We start from the raw sequence: 17,254 nt of genomic DNA, 5'->3' as shown, positions 1-17,254 counted from the left end.
TGGTATTAACCCTCTGCATTTTCGGGTCCGACTCGCAATGTGGGTCAGGCAGCAAACATTTCATTAGGTAGTGAAAACCCCATCCGAAGAACCACAAACAAGGCTGTGTACACAGAAGAGAAAACATCTTAAAATATTTTGCACTTGCAATCTTTACTTCATTCGGCACTTCAATAGTACGAATAATTGTTGCATCATTCAAATGTTCCCATCACTGTACTTTGGAGCGGTGTATGAGGAAAACGTGAAAATGCAGTTGCAGCATTTTCTTTGTCGAAGGATTCAGTGCGTGCGGTGGGTCCTTGTTCCTAAGCCCTAATTAGTCGTCCCCTCAGCCGATACATATCGCTTGAGCAGGGCGCGTGTCCCTTTTTTCTGTGGCTTCTGTATCAATTAGTAGCTGCTTTTCCTAAACACCGCTCCCGTATCTACGGTCCTCAAGGGTTACGAGTTGTGAACTGCTGCGGTAGGTGAAAGTCGTAAGATTCCGGGGACATTAGATGTGCTCGTAAAATGCTCCGTGCTAGTTGGCTGGTGGATCAACATCAGCATCCTTCTAGAACCCAGGATCTATAGTTCTTTAAGAAGTTAACGAAACTAAAAAGGAAGTCCCGATAGTATCTCGTTAGCGAAAGTTATGACTTGCTTGAAGAATTTGAAAATTTCCCCGAGGGTCTTTTCAGGCCTGCGTGTGTTCCTTATCAGTGAAAACTAATTTTTATAGATATGGCTAGGGACGTCACTAATGGTTAGGATGACTCACAAGGAAGCTGTTCTTGGGTAAAATTGAAGTTCCCTTTTTTCAAATCCCTTGTCCCGGCCAATGTCGTTTTGGAAGCATCTCCGCCTCGCAAGAATCTCTGCTTGTAACCTCCCCAGCAATTCATAACCCAAACACAAGTCATTGGGCAAAGCAAATAAAATTATCTTATTACAAATTATGCCCCCAAAACTTCTGAGGATTGAAGGCGGGATACCGAGCCCGAGAATCGCGAGTCGCGAATTCAGAACTCAAAGGATCACGAGAGCAGACGCTAAATAGATTATGTCAAATGATCAAAATCACATAATAAATTCACTTGGAGAATGAAGTGAAGCCGCGGGCTGCGGAATAAACGCATCCAAAATCAAACAAGCCAGGGCGTTGCACCTGGGGGCGTGGTCTTAGCCCCCAAAAGCCCCTCTAAACCCTCTAAGACCACTGCACTACACTCTTTAATACGATTTTACAGGGAATGATTGCGGCAAGCCTCCAAATTGCCTGGCATCGATTATTGTTTTGCATGTGGCCGACACTGCAGCCGATATGGGTTCCCCATTCCATTCCCCACACAATCCCCACAATCCCCACCTTAACCCCCTTTTGCCGACGGCGCTTTAATGCTTCATGTTCGATCTTCCCGAAGAACGAATCCCAAAACTGATAACGCACCACAGAAACAGAACCACCTCGAAAACTCCAAGGAGGTGCGGAAGTTTTAGCGAAAACAATAAAATATTGATCCGACTGCACAATAAATTCAAAGCCTAAGTACAAAGGAACTCGTGGGTTAAGAATCGGAAATCGGAGGAGTCTCTCACACTTTGCGTGCAAAAATCGATCAGGCGAAATGAAATTGAAGTTAAAACGCAGCGCCCGAGGTCCGAGGGCGATACAGCATGCCCAAGATATTCATCTCCAACTCACAGACAACGAAACAAAAAATCTGCACCTACTCCATAGATACATAACCGGCAATTCGCTCCTTTAAAATATATTTTATGCTAAATGGTCCAGTTTTTAAAATTAAGAGAAATCATATAATTTGATTTTCGCGTCAATAATACTGCTATTTCGGGAGGGCAAAAGCAGAGAAATCAATTTCTGAAGATTCTGAATTTCGGAAATTCCTCGCTTGGAACTGTGCTTAAACCTCTTTTCTTTTAGTGTAACCCAAGTTCACAGCGGGCCAATGACTTTCACGAGCTTCTCCAGTCGGCATTTGCGTGTGAAAATCCTTTGAAATGGGATAGGCCTTATAGGCCTCGGAAAAATATCTAAGAAGAAGTCATTGCATTGTTCGGTTGACACATTTGGGCAAAGCGAAATCAATTTGCGAATGGTTCAGTGAATTTGTGATCGCCCCCGCTGCAAGTAGCAAAGTGTAAAAAATGCATTTGCCTTGCCTACAAACTCATCATCGGTTTTTTCTTTTCCCTTCGATGCAGTGTGCGGTGCCTTTCGCTACGGGTGATAAATTTTCAATTTGTTTGACTTCAGCACCCACGCCAAAGGATCGCTGGATTTATATATATGTATATATACGGTTGCAGCTGAAACAATGGTATAGAGATTATTATTACTGGATCGGGCGAGCACTATCGGGAAATATCACTATTCTTCCATATATGTTTGGACAGCGTTGTTTTTGAGATTATTATAATAAAAAGCGTTAACTTTGGTACTGTTATTGTCCCGCCTATGTACAGCGTGTATGTACGTACGTACGTACGTATGTTTGTGCATCATGTATGTGGAAGCGAGCGGTTGGTAGCGCAACTAATTCCAATTGACACTGCTACACGGGTGAAAACCGGGCTCATCACGGCCCATTGTGTGTCGGGCAACATAAGGTCATGGCCAATCAAGTGTCCGACACCTACGGATACAAATACACGCCGATAGCCTCTGCTTTTTCTTTGACCTTTGTCCTCTGCCTTTGGTATCTGTGCATACATTTAATACAATAACTTTTTGTCTTACGCCTGACTTTCTTCGTACATTCTGTGTACGTCCTGGTGGGTCTATTTTTAAGAGCTATAACTACGAACCCTGGTCCATAAATATTCTCACACTTTTAAGTGGAACCTGACATCTCCATTAGAAATTGACAGCCAGTCGAATTACCATTTCCATTTCCCCAGGCAGGTTCCATAGCGAATTCATTGAGCTGGAAGTGTTTTGCATTTGAATATGGTGTTGTCTACGCGTATCAAAAAAGTGTTTAAAGATGACTCTGAGTTACAAAGAATGGTCCGAAGAATTACTCAACACTATACATTCTTGCGCATTTTCCGAATTGGGAAACCAAGGGCCGCAATAGAAAACTATGTCGGTATCCAAGGAAAACAATTTTTTATCATACTTTCCTGGAATTTTTTATTAAGGATTAGCAAGAGGTGTGATTTTTAGTGATAAGTACACATAAATCATCAGTTGATAACAAGTAGATATAAAAGCTAAGGCCAGTTATCGCAGTGAGCAATTCAAATGGTGAAATAAATATATACAACAGTATACATAATTATGAAGGTTTGCTTGGAGTCAGTCATAATAAGCCGAAGCTAAATTTTATTTACTATTTGAGGTAACGTTGCAATTGCAATATTACATAAACCTTAGCCTGTCTAGCTGAGATGGAGAACACACACAAAATTATTTGATTGATTGTTGTTGTACAATCGCCGGAATCACACACACTACACTGCTATCGTTATCGGGCAAGCTTACCGTTCATGCCAGTTGGACTCAGTGTAAAAGGGTATATTGTATCTGTTAAAAGGTATGAATAATACAAAAAGCAGCGTGTTGACCCACAAAGTGTATACATTAAGGGTTTGAAAACTGTAGGAGATAGAAATTTGCAACTAGGCTGATACTAGAAATGAATGGGTATAGGAATCTAACTTGGAATGTTTTAATATCAATGACCAATAAATGTCTCAAAGAATATTTTCCCAAAGGAAATACTTTATTGGCAGAGTAAGGGGTATCGGAGGGCCGAGACACTCGACTATAGCGTTTCCTTTTGAGTTTTTATAAGAACCCCATTAGGTGGTAAAATCACAGTCAGTCGTGTTCGTCGGTTGTTATTGGGAACATGCCAAGTTTTCAAATAAAGAGTTTGGTCTTTCTGGCCGGACTTATAGTTTTGGTTGGGGAGGCTAATTCCACCCTACGCCGAATACCCATTCAAAAATCGCCAAACTTTAAGCGCAGCCACAAAAATATTGTGGCAGAAAGGGATTTTGTTCAGCAGAAATACAATCGCCAATACACCGCTAATGGGTATCCCATGGAGCACCTGTCCAACTACGATAATTTTCAGTATTATGGGAATATAAGCATTGGAACCCCCGGCCAGGACTTTTTGGTACAATTCGACACCGGTTCCTCGAACCTTTGGGTTCCGGGAAGCTCGTGTACCAGCAAAGCGTGCCAGGATCATCAGGTCTTCTACGAAAATCGATCCAGCACCTATGTGGCCAATGGAAAGGCCTTCTCCATAACCTATGGAACTGGCAGTGTTTCTGGTTATCTATCCGCGGATTATGTAAGCTTTGCTGGCTTGACGGTACAAAATCAGACATTCGGTGAGGTAACTACCGAGCAGGGAACAAATTTCGTAGATGCATACTTCGACGGAATACTGGGCATGGGATTCCCCTCTTTGGCCGTGGACGGAGTTACCCCGACGTTTCAGAACATGATACAGCAGGGACTCGTGCAAAGCCCAGTGTTTTCATTTTTTCTGAGGGATAACGGCAGTGTAACTTTCTACGGAGGTGAGCTTATTTTGGGCGGCTCGGATCCCTCGCTTTACAGCGGTTCCCTCACCTATGTGAATGTCATTCAGGCTGCATATTGGAAGTTCCAAACGGATTATATCAAAGTCGGTAGTACTTTCATTAGCACCTTTGCCCAGGCAATTGCGGATACTGGAACGTCTCTGATTATAGCTCCCCAGGCGCAATATGATCAGATTTCTCTATTGTTTAATGCTAATTCGGAGGGACTTTTTGAATGCAGTTCCACTTCCTACCCGGATCTGATAATCAACATTAATGGCGTGGACTTCAAAATCCCAGCCAAGTATTATATAATCCAGGAAGAATATGTCTGTTCGCTGGCCATTCAATCCATAAAGCAAGACTTCTGGATTATGGGAGATGTATTTTTGGGGCGTATTTATACCGAATTCGATGTGGGCAATCAAAGGCTGGGATTCGCACCGGTAAACTCAGCAGTTGGCTTAAGGCAAGCGGTTCTGTGGCGGATCTTGTCTTTACTGCTGGCTTGTGGAATGTGGAAGCTGAAAAATTAGTTTAACTTCCCAAAACTAAAATAAAAATCAAGGCTATTTATAAATCGAACCATCCCTAGACCAATCGACTTAAAATGTACAAAAGAATTGCAAATATATCTGTATTTACAACCGAAAATGCCGTTTGCTTGTGAATCGAATCATGGCTCTTTTGGCTAGACAAGTATTTAGATATCTCTATTAAAATTATCTGTAGTTATTACTGTGACGATTTACTTAACCCGAGATCCATTGAGTAAGTTCAATTGAGTTGCAATTGAGCTGGACAGCAGCAAGAGATTCTTTTGGCCAAAGCACTGTTTTTTAGCTGCATTCGGCGGGGACCATTCATCGGAAATTGTGCGGACCTAATTGGTCTGTTGTGTGATTTATTGTGAAAAAATGCTCCGGGTTCTGTAAAAACAACTCCCTCCGATATTGGAACTCCAAGTGAAGTGGAACCCAATGAGCGCATTATTTATGTGATGTTATTTTTTGTGCTTTAACTGAGGATTAGGACTCGCATCTCCCACACGAAACGCAGCCGGTGGTCCATTCCCATCTAGATCACGATCAAATACACTGGGAAAACTTTGAGATACAAATATTCACAAATGGAGCGTTTCTATTCCCTATTAGGTTCTAAAAACAATTAACTTCATTTTGTATATATTCTGATAGAATATAAAGTATTACAGAGTATTTCCTATGTTTATATCTTCGTTCCGTATTTCACAAATTTACCTTATTTTTCTGTAAGAAAGAGCTGAACAGTTTTGTACGATTTCTTCTTTGGCCTAATTTATAAATAGGAATTATACAAATTCAATTAAATTGAACAAATTTGTGCTAATATTATTTTCATCAGATTCGAGCTTTCAATTTAATTTCCACAGTTACCCTTTTTTGCCAGAGTGTATCCCAAGATCAGTCTCTAATGAGCCACATCGGACTTATAATTTATTGACCCAACCATTGCATCCTTGGTCGAAGCTCATCAAATAACAATAAAATATTTGTTGCAATTGCGATCGGGGATCAGATCGGTTTCGTTATTGTAGGACCACCGGAATGTGACCCCCAGAAAAGGGAACCAAAAGAAAGGTGAAGAGTAATTCGAATCCCGAAGAGGAGGCAATCTGTCTCATTAGCCGCAAAAGCCCAGCCTGATTTATGGCTCGATCGGCCGTACGATCCTTGTTGTCTTGCTGTTGTTAGTCGGCCAGATAAATCACATTAAAATATTTAACCAGCGCAATCGGAATCCTCGGCCAGGCTGTTCGGCTGACAAATCTCTTAACGAAATCAGTTAACAACTTAACTAATGATAATCAATACGCTTTTAAACAGCTAAAAGGGCCTGCATATCGCAAGCCGACCGATAATGCAGCAAAAAGCCAGCCGTAGGAGAGGATACATGGAATAATCTTTGATAACCATTTTGTCGATTCGCCACATCTGCAAATAGTTGAAGCGCCCAATATAAAATGTTAGTATGTATTTGTGTATTCAAGTATTTATCAAATTACTAAGTTATCTCAATCTAAGTCATTCAGTATATACCAAAATCAAAATGTATACGTAGTTAAAAAAAAAAAATTTAAATAGTAAGTAGTAGATACAAAACCTAAGACGTTCAAAATCTCTTTTTATGCAGTTAGTAATGAAATATAAAATTATTTAAGTTCTCAACTTAAATCGTCTAATCCGAATAAAATGAGCATTGCTTAAGAACACCTCATCTAAACAAATAATCAAACGATAATTTCGTTAACGCACTACCCCTGTTCCTTACGTATTCCGTAACATAAACTGCCTCTAACGTATTGAATATAATTACCGTAATACACATTACGCGTGGCGGTGTATGACAAGCCTTACGTATCCATATAAGTGTACATACAGAATTATAAAATCGCACTGTTACTATTGTCGCACTTCTCGCACTTGATCACATTGATTTGTCGCATCAAAAAGCAAACTGCGCTTTTTTCATTTCATTATGTCCTTTTCTTTGTAGAGTTGACATTAGTATTTCTTTGCGAAGTGCGCGTCGGTCGTGTTTTTGCGCGTGTGACTGAACTTATTTAAAATCAATAGAAATAATTGTCTCTATCTGAAGAAATAAATTTGTTTAACCATTATTGGGCTAACTTAATCAAATGCACATAATATCCGCAATACATATTTCTCGGTCATAACTTTGCCAGCTTTGCAAAATCAAGATGTGTACATACACATTGTATGCATGCATGTACATATGTATAAAGTCTCCAAACCAAGCACTTGCTTTTGCCGCGCTCCTCGCACCTCATCACATTGCATTAATCCGAAATATACTAACGGCGCTGGGTTTGTTTTTTTCGCGGATCGAAATCATTTAAAGTCAGTGTTCTAATAAAGTGCTTTCCGCAATCAAACTAACATTTTGCTTTGCGCGTTTCCCTGTCTTTTTTCTTGTTTCCCGGTTTTGTGCGTGAGTCTGTTTAATTTCTGAAAAAATGCAAATTAAATGTAAATAAAATGCAAATAAGACTTGCAACTATTTGCACAATAGCTTTGAATCGTTTCCGCTCATTTTATTCGTACTACGTATAACTTGGATCCGAACTTCTCTTTGGTGAAAATTTGTGTCGAATCTTATTATACACTCTTATTATACACATACATATGTATGTTCATATATGCAAACTTGTAAAGCAGTGTAAAAAATATTTCGTTTCCGATTTCACGTCATAAACATAACAGGACTTTACCTGCTAGGTGCATGTGCGCATGTGTGTGTGAGTATGAAAATTACGGTAGTCTTATTTTTTCGAAATTCGACAGCAAGTTGTTTTTAGTCATTGCGCAGACATACATATAAAGTACCGAAAGTTTATTTTCATGCAACAATTAATTTGCATTTAAATAAGTAATGTAGTGGTATGTAAATGGTGAACTTATTTGTTTTTACCCCAAAAACATTTGGAAACTGGGAGCAGATCCACGCGAACTAGTTTAGCGGCATGCTGCCCGACGACCTAAGTGATTATACTTCATGAATTATTGTAAAGCAGCGAACACATGGCGGATATTATCATCAGATATTATTTATCTTAATCTGCTGCATCGGTCCGAGCTTAATTGCAAAAGAGGGAAAAGTTGCTGCGCTGCCCTGCCACGCATGCGGCACACTTTTGCGCCCGAAAACTGTGTAATTTGTAGCAATTTGGGTTTAAAGCCAACTGCAACTGGCGAAGTAGAGGAAATATATATGTATGTATGTACATATCGAGCATGCGTACATATACATATGATAACAACCAACGGGGAAACTGGGTCAAAGTTTTAAAGTCAGCTTTTTGGAGATCGCTTGGTCATAAATGAAATTAACGACGATCCCTGTGATCGTCCGCTCCCAGTTTTAAATTCGGTCTCTGGTGTGGTGGCACAATAAAAATTTAGTTTAATGAAAGTGTTTTCGGTTGCTGCGGTATTTTGATGGCTTGATTGCCTTCGCTGGATTATGATGTATTCCAAAGCTGCACGGGAAGAAATTAAAGGAGAGTGGGCACAAGCTGCTATAATAACTATTTTATTGGCAAAAGTGATCTTATAAATATTATACACAGTTTAAGAAAGTTTTTGCCTCACTTATAGATTCTTTGATTGAATCAGTAGATCATTTGAATGACCTCTACTTGGATGTGCCTTAAAGTGCGCTCAAATTACATTGAAGATTCAGTTATGTAAAGCTTGGAACAAATAATTTCTGATGTGATACCAGGGCATCATGACCGACAGTAGCAGGAGGACATGCGCTCAACAGGATGTAGGTTACATGGAAAGTTTATCAATTAAAAACGTTTACCCGGATCAAAAGCCGAGTTAAGTCCGAAGTCCTTTCCGAATAGCAACACGCCCACTTAATCGGTCCTTGTTAACTGGAATCAGCAACCGGGCACCTCAATGGCTTCCCCTTCGGTCAAGTGACTTAATTAGCATGCCAAAAGGAGCTACACGAGATTCCCCGACTGATCGAATCAATCAAAAATACTAAATAAAAAAATCAACGGAAAAGAAACCGATGCCTCCAAACGCTACAATGTACTGCCCGAAACTTTCTTTCCACTTGGCTGATGGGAAAGTCTGGCAGCAGCAACTTGCTAAAAGAGCAAGAGCGGTAATAACTGAAACAACTGGTGATGGATATGAAGGTGGCACCCAGCTTCACGAGCGAGCTAATTGAAATATTCTTAATCAGATCTCCCCACCGTAAGCAATCTTATGATGAGGAGCCGCGATGCATTTAATCCGCAATTACCAAGCAAGCGATCGAGCCAGTGGCCACGGTTCAATTTAGCGTAACTAAAAATAAATCCCAATCCCCAAGATCTCCGGCAAGTGTGCGCCTTGTTAAAAGGGCCCTAGTCAGTTGCAGGTTCGCACTGAGTCCTTCGCGCTTAACAAGGTGGGCGCGACTGCGCTGGCTGAAAGCCCAAACCTCACAAAAAGTTCATTTTAGTTTTTTTATCACACAGAAAGAAAAAATATAGCTTAACAAAGTCGTGTTTATGAAAAAGTCGGAAATGCTTTAATTCGGGGTCCAACCATTTGTTCCAAGGTGGATAAACTATTGCCTATGCGAATTAAAAAGTTATTTTATGTTCATATCTTACCAATTACTTTGATCTGCTAGTAGCACCTTTTTTCTCTGCAGCCAGCCTGGAGAGTTCTTGGTTTTTTGGTTTTTGGAAGTATACGCGCCACGTTGTTCAGATTAAAGAGCTGCCGTTTAGTGCCTACTTACGCGGCGATAAAAAGCGACGTGAAATTGCATTAAACGGTATGCCCCCAATGGTGAAATGAGCCGGCAGCAGGATTTGGGGCAAGCTTAACAAGCTTGTAAGTTTAAATGACTTTTTAAAAAGCTGCCGCGCACTGCGCGGTGGCCAAATGCTAAGCCCACATTAACCGGCATCTCGACTTAAAACTCCGCATATCCAGTGCAATTACAAGTAGCTTTAGAAGATTGGAAGTTGTAGATCGATAGTCGCAGAAGCAGCTAAAGCCGGACTCACCTGGCTGCCACAGTGGGTAATTTTTATTGACATCCCCTCAGAAGCAGGGCTGAACCTAATGCTATTAAGCCTTCATGATCATCAACATTCTGGCAGCAGGTACATCACTCACTTTGACTGCAAATCGGACACGATGACGGCCCAACATCTCATCCTCAGCATCCTCCTCTAAAGCTGCAACGGTGAACCACTGGAGCATTAAACGGCTGGACCACAAGACCCGCCATGCCAACAATCTGTCTAAAAGCGATAAAGTTATAATGGTGCAAATGTCGGGCACAGTTTCTGAAATGGACCAGACAGCTTCTGAGCCATCATCATCATCATCTAACTCGACGCGTCTTTGGCTTAAAGCAAGTTCAGCCCGCCAAGATGATCTGCGGGGGGACTGACTTTATCGCGATGCGGTTTGAAAACTATTTACAAACTGTCTGACAGAGTTTTGACTGCTGTTCGGTGGTTCAGGGGCTCACTGGCTTACTGGCTTCCCGGTTGATGTCGCCGCTGTTGTTTTAGCGGCCGATTCACCACCAACCACTACAACCAGCACCGATAATCGTCCGTTGATGATGATAGACGGATCTTTCGGAGCCGAAACAGAACTACAATGCCTTGATCTAAAGGATGATGTCCAACAAGCTGCAGGCTTCACGCTGTTTTCTGTTTGGTATATGGCTGGCATGCTGCACTATAGCATACAGCTTATATAGACATGTGGAAATGGGCGTTACAAAAGGCGTGAGCGGCCTCCTTGACGCGCCGGCGCTGATTAAAACCCGGTAATGAAAAGTCACATTTGAGATCTCCGGTCAGATAGGCTATTCGATTTTATGGATTCCGTCTAGTGATAAACAATATACAGGCTCGGATTTTGCCAATGATAATCCATACAAATGCTGAAATGCCTTTTGCACCTTTAGCTTTAGTCGTTTTAATGAACGACACCTACAAAATCGATGATCCTCAAATTTCAAAAATTCTGTTATTTTATTGGGACCGTTTCACTTCCCAAAATTTAGGTATAGATCATCATTTCAATTATGTTGGCCAGCTGCCTTAGCTATAGGCTCGGCGTTATTAACCAGAAATAAATGCCGGGAGTCTAAGGATCGACGATCGCTCAATCGACGGAAGATTGGAAGACTGGAAGCGTTGGACTCCGCACACCATCTCGGCTGACGGGATCCCTGCAACCCGATGCCCTCGGACAGAATCAATCTGTCTCACATGGAGACTTTGGAGTAATTGTCTGTAGCCCCAAGGAGCTGGCGGCTATTTGCACTATGGAGATTTGGGAGGCTATAATTTAGGTGCGGGAGAGTCATTTATCAAGATAGGGAGAGACCTTGTGATATATGGTCGGGTCCTAATGATAATGACGTGCCGAGGAGGTAAAGTCGGTCTTAAACCTCGGTTTGCTAACAAAAAGAACCGTCGATTCGAGTACTCGCTGTGCTGCAATGCGAAGTGAGCTAAAGTAACGTTGCTTAGCTTATCGCGTGCGCTGGGCATGTGGAATTATTGATTTAAATTTGCCGTTTCTTCGACGTGTACTGATCGACGCGCGTTTGACACACTCGGCAAATGTTGACTCGCCGCGGGTCGGTCTTTTTTGTTGACACACCAGTCGGCACAATTATGCAAGTTCATAACACCCACGCAGTCAGTTAACCGATTCCCGATACAGTTCCCGAATTCACATATATGGAAATATATTTACATTATAAAGAGACAACGAAGTGCAAACAATTCCACCGAAGTAACCGAGGCACGCGGGTCACGGCGATATCAGTGGACTGCCATTAAAAGTACTCCACCCCCACCGATTCGAAAATGAAATCATAAAACGTAAACGTCGCACCAAATCTACCTCAAACACTCTATGTTGTCTTGTTCAAGTGAATTTGAATATAAGCAACTGATATCCCTAATGTGGGTGTGATTATCTGCGGCCAATGCCTATGCTCATATGGGGTCTTATAATTTTTAAAAGATATCTCTGTGGCATGGCTCACTATCTATCCCAGCTATTTGTATAACCAAGTAGTTTACATTGCATTGGACTTTAACTGGGCGGAAATGACAAATAAATGAATGCTCGAGAACTGTGTCACCCAATCGATTGGCAACCATCAATCAATCGGTCTACCAGCTTCGCTTGTGTGAAAAAGTATGATTTCAGGTGATCAGCCTCGGTGAAATTTTTATTTAAATATAATGGTTAAATAGTTTTTGTTTAACGCACTACTATTTAACATGTGTCAACATTTTTTGATACAATTTTTTATCAAAGATAAAAGCTAAATAGCAAAAAAAAGTCGCCTTTACTTTGGCCCTTCAAAGCTAACCCATCCTTAACTGTCTGATCCTCAGCAACAATTTACGATGCGCTCCGAACAATTCAAATTCTAACAAACTGTACATCACGCGTTGACATCGTTATGACCCGAATCGGATGAGACTAACTCGAATGAGATCGGTTCTGCGGTTCATGCATATGTCCGGTATGCATACAATGAAATTAAACCGCAGTTTATCACATTGCTCACATCAAACGTTCATAAACTGTTTTGTCTTCTGTCACAGGATCTTCTTTGAATTGCCACAGCTTCCCTTGGCGATCGATCGTTTGGCTGTTTCCATTTTTGATTGATCGCTTCATACGTTCCCAAAGAAATGGGAGTACAAAATGTAAATCGCTCTGTGCCAGAAATGGTTAAGAAAGCATGAAAGGGCCAAGAAGACATTGGCATCGATCATCATTTGGCGGTTTGACGATCAGCACGTCGACGATGATAATCAAATCGGAGAACTCTGATCAAGATCGGGAAGAAACGGCATGACATTGGCAACCATCATAATTTCACCTGTGCTCTGTTGTCCTGTCCTTTCCCTTTAGATGTCTCGTCGTTTTTTTCGGGGACCGGGAACGGATCTACCTACGCTGCGATCGGCGATCGACAATCGATGCATAATTAAATTTAAACAAATCAAACTGCCAGTACAGCAAAGGAAACAGAAATCAAGTTGTACATTGAGACCACCAGCAGTTCGAGTGGTTGGCGCAAGTGAAATAATTTGCTGGGTCCACGATCGATTCATCCCAGATCAACCTACACAATCGGTGAACGAAGAAGCTGCTGCTGGAGGGAAATAGCAAGTACAATCTGAGTTTTTCAGTTTTTTTCCAGACTTTCACACCGACAATAAAAACATTACGATATGTTCAATCAGATATTTTCAGTGCATAGTCTGCTTCACGCCTTGGAAATATGTATATTTGTATGTTGTTTTATTGATATTTTATTATGTCCCACATTGTGGCGATCACTATTAAACATTATGAAGCAAAATTGTTTTCTGTGTAGACTGTCAAACTCGTAGGACGACTACGTCTTTCGGTGGCTGTCTCCGCTGATCGTTTAATCTAGCGCTAAAGATCAAGCGACCTCGTCGGTCGTCCCACGTTGCCAGGGACTCCGAAGCGAAATGATTGAATTGTGTCGGGGTTGCAGCCACAAGATTGCCAGGCACTGATATTAATTCTGGGCTCCTTTGATTCAGTTCGGAATTGCATTCGGTTGGACTTGGTAATGGGAATTGCAAAAGTACAGGGCAGAATCGCAGAATTGGGGTTTGTATGCAAAGCAATGAGCGCGGCATCCGATCTTTTGCATAATGTTGCCTCAATCGCATGCAAATCGCATATATCTGTGCCTTTGACTTTGAGTCCTGTTTCCGATCGCTGTCGCAGACTTTCACAGTTTTATAACAAATTTGATTGAGCCCATGCCTCGGCTTCTTTTTCGTCTCCCGGCTGGACGCTGAAAATGTTTATGAATTGATTTTTGATTGCAGTCTTCTTTTTTGCCTCAATATGCATATAAGATTGATTTGGGGATTTCGATTGGAGCATGGAATCATGGGAGCGTACCGTTAATACGGCTGCCCATTTTCCAGCTTTTCAGACCTGCATACATTATTCAGTTGGCTGTCGATCCCGTATTGCTGATTATTTGGAACTGTAACTGACTGGTAATTAGGACGTACATTCGTGCGTGTAACTAAGATGTCCGGTTGAAGATCTAAAGATCGTTGCTCAATGATTAAATCATCGACTGCATTTTTTGACGTGTTACAGCCCCTGAATCCATGAGACTATGACTATAGATCATTGTTAATGGAAGTTTTAAATTTTCGTATGATGGTTTAATTTTGTTACAAACTCAGATTACGCCCTTGGATTGAGAAAAGCTATATTTTATATGTGCTGATTTAACCATGTTATAAATGTGTTGTTTTTGTAGTAATGTAGTTGTTTGTCCTGTAAAGAGATATTCCTACTTTATCTGAATCGCGGGATCATTGGTCCAATCGCCCTTCACGTGTCCTACATTTGTTTGTTGCAATCTTCAAGCTTGTCTGCTATCTGATGGACACTTTCGATGCGATAGTTCCACATCCACAGCCATCACAATCGCGCAGGGATCTCCTATCTGCCTGACTTATTTCCAAGCTCATTGCCGGCTGATAAACTTGCATGTAGACGTCAAAGATATGAATGAGTGTCTTCCTCTAGAAGAGGAGGCTTAAATCGATTTCTTATGTTGCCGCATTTAATGAAAAGGGAAGCAACATGTGAGGAGGAAAGCAGCCGTGAAGCCGCTAACTTTAGGGTTAGCCAAGTGCCAAGTTGGTGTGGCTGGTTAATTTCGTTATTAATATATGCGAATGGCCATAAGATGATGTAAGATATTCAAAGCGATAAATAATTGCAACAGATCGATGAACTCCACGCCGGAGACTCAGTAACTTTGCGATAAGGAGACAGGCAGCGAACGTGCAACTTTATTAGAGCCTTTCAACACGATCTCTGTTGATAGTGGTCCGATACGATTTCACTGCTTCTGCTGCTGCCAAAAGACATTAACAAACTGACCAGAAGATCAAGCGATCTGCAGATCAGTGCAATTAAAATGTTATCGCTGTTTGTTGTTAACGTTGACGAGTCGGGAGTTGGGAGTGCAAAAACGCTTCAATCACTTCCTGTGGGGATGCCCTCTGTGAATAAACGCTGACACCATTGGGTAAAAGAAGACTCCTGGAACTACTAAGTTATTTATTTCATACATTTAATTTATTTACGAGGGGTCAAGTCGTTCTTGAAGGTATTTCTGAAGCTAAAAGACAAAAAATCGATAAAATCTTTAAAATTAACGTGTGATCAGTCGTCAGTTTTTGTTGTTCTTTTTTTTTACTAGCTCAAAAATTTATTTAGTTCATTTAAAATACCTTCATCAAAAATCAAATATGTACGTAAGGAAGAGAGTCATCTGTTCGGATTGCCAAGTACTGCTCTTGTTGGTTCACGCCTTTAGCCTTTTCGCTGAAAACTTAATTTAATTAATTGCCAAACACACATTTCGCATGAAAGCGGAACGACCTTCCCTTCGAGGCGCAAACTTAAATAATTGGAACTGTACAAATGCGCGCAGAGAATGGCGACTTGGGGCATTTAAAACTGATTCGTTTACGACCGCATTGCACTGCCTTTATGATTGGCAATTAATTAGGCCAAAACTCACGAATATGGCGGAGATCGAACGGAATCGATCTGCATCGTGCTGCCCTGCCCTGGGTTATTTGTTTTTACAGCTACCGTATATATACGGCTAAATAGCCGGTCTCGATTTGTTTGGTTAATTGATCGCAGCTGTAATAACAATAACAAGGCGCATGTTGTTTAATGTCGAGTCTCGAACCCTACGGGCATGAAATCAGTTTCTCCTTAAGAGAGTTGATCTCCGTGATCTGGACCTTGGGATTTGGAATTTGTGATTGCCCCGATTCGCTTGTCAATTGATTAATACGCGCAATTGCGTTTCAATGGCAAAATTAACGCATTCGTTTATTGTTCTCCGATTGTTACACGCTATGTGGCCTATTAGCCCATAATATTAGCAATAGGAGAGGTAGATCCCTGATAGAAGGAAATACTAATCCTTAACCTCTATTTTCCGCAGACGTGTGTGGGCTGCGCCAGAGCGGGATTATTTTTAGAGTTTTGGATGCATTTTGGCATCACATCCAAAAATAATAGTGGGAAATAACCCGTAAAGGTTATGAGGGAACGCACAAAAAGAAATGCGTTTTTTATTGTAATATCTTACCGTTCTTGGGTTTTTAGATTGTGCCTCGTCCTGATTATATGTAACTCCTAAGCCGAGGCCAAACGAGCGTGCCATCGAAGGACCACCCTTAAAGGTCTGGGCTCACAATTTATTGCCATCGACTCCCAGAAGAGTCCAGGTATTCCAGAAAAGGGACCTTCTTCGCTGCTCTGCATCTTGGGCACTTCATTTCAATTTTAATTAGAGCATCTCTCGATCTGCATTTCATTTTCTCTCATTCCAGCACATTTTTCCTAAATTTCTTGCCTTTAGTAGTCGGCACCTTAGATCGTTCTGCCCTCTGATAATAATTAGATGGCAAAATGCCGCCGAGCCGAAGTGCAGTGTTGATTGGTTCACATTTTTAGTTCAGCGAGGTTTTCTTAAAAGGTCCCGCTATTGATGTCAAGGGCGGGAAACCAACTATTACATAATTGGCTCGAAAGTTGTAAAGGAAAGTGTTTGACCGATTCCCCCTGTTGGCGCTTTAATTAGTGGTTTTCAAGGAGGTTAGATGAAAATCATGTTCTGAAATGCCAATAGATGCATACAAGTTTTGGGCGATTTGCATGTATTTTTTATTTTATATTATACTTTAAAACACCATTATAACTATTTCTTGTATGTTGTTGAACCTGATAGGTAATATCTTAATATTGATTATCCCTCAATGTTTTATTTTGTATTTTACAGGTCACAAGTCCTACAAATTTGAATGTGATTTATTCGGTAAGTGGTAAGGTAATCTTAAAATAGTGTGTGAAATCAAGAAAGCTATACTATTGTAAATTGTTATTGGTTTTATTAAAGTTCTGACCCAAATTGTATAATTGTATTACTCAATTGGAACATTTTGTAATGTTAAATAATATTATGATTTAATAGTCGAAGACATCTTGTAGAACTGCCCTCGCTCTCGGCAGCTTCATTGCATTCGTTCCAACATGGGCATGATGAA

At 41.0% G+C, this 17,254-nt stretch overlaps 1 protein-coding gene across 1 annotated transcript; it reads left to right on the top strand.

The window, feature by feature from the left end:
- Positions 1–3,833: 3,833 nt before the first annotated feature.
- Positions 3,834–5,196, top strand: LOC117147251 (lysosomal aspartic protease). The gene has a single exon (XM_033314069.1). It carries the CDS (start codon positions 3,861–3,863, stop codon positions 5,082–5,084), a length of 1,224 nt encoding a protein of 407 aa, XP_033169960.1. The 5' UTR covers positions 3,834–3,860; the 3' UTR covers positions 5,085–5,196.
- Positions 5,197–17,254: the final 12,058 nt, after the last annotated feature.

This window comes from Drosophila mauritiana, chromosome X (genome assembly GCF_004382145.1).
Source record: "Drosophila mauritiana strain mau12 chromosome X, ASM438214v1, whole genome shotgun sequence".
Lineage (NCBI taxonomy): Eukaryota > Metazoa > Arthropoda > Insecta > Diptera > Drosophilidae > Drosophila > Drosophila mauritiana.
The sequence above is the reverse complement of the archived record's forward strand: the minus strand, read 5'-3'. Positions and strand labels throughout refer to the sequence as shown.

Bases quoted from the DNA above. Each gene is read 5' to 3' on its own strand.
- LOC117147251 (XM_033314069.1), top strand. From the start codon at position 3,861: ATGCCAAGTTTTCAAATAAAGAGTTTGGTCTTTCTGGCCGGACTTATA.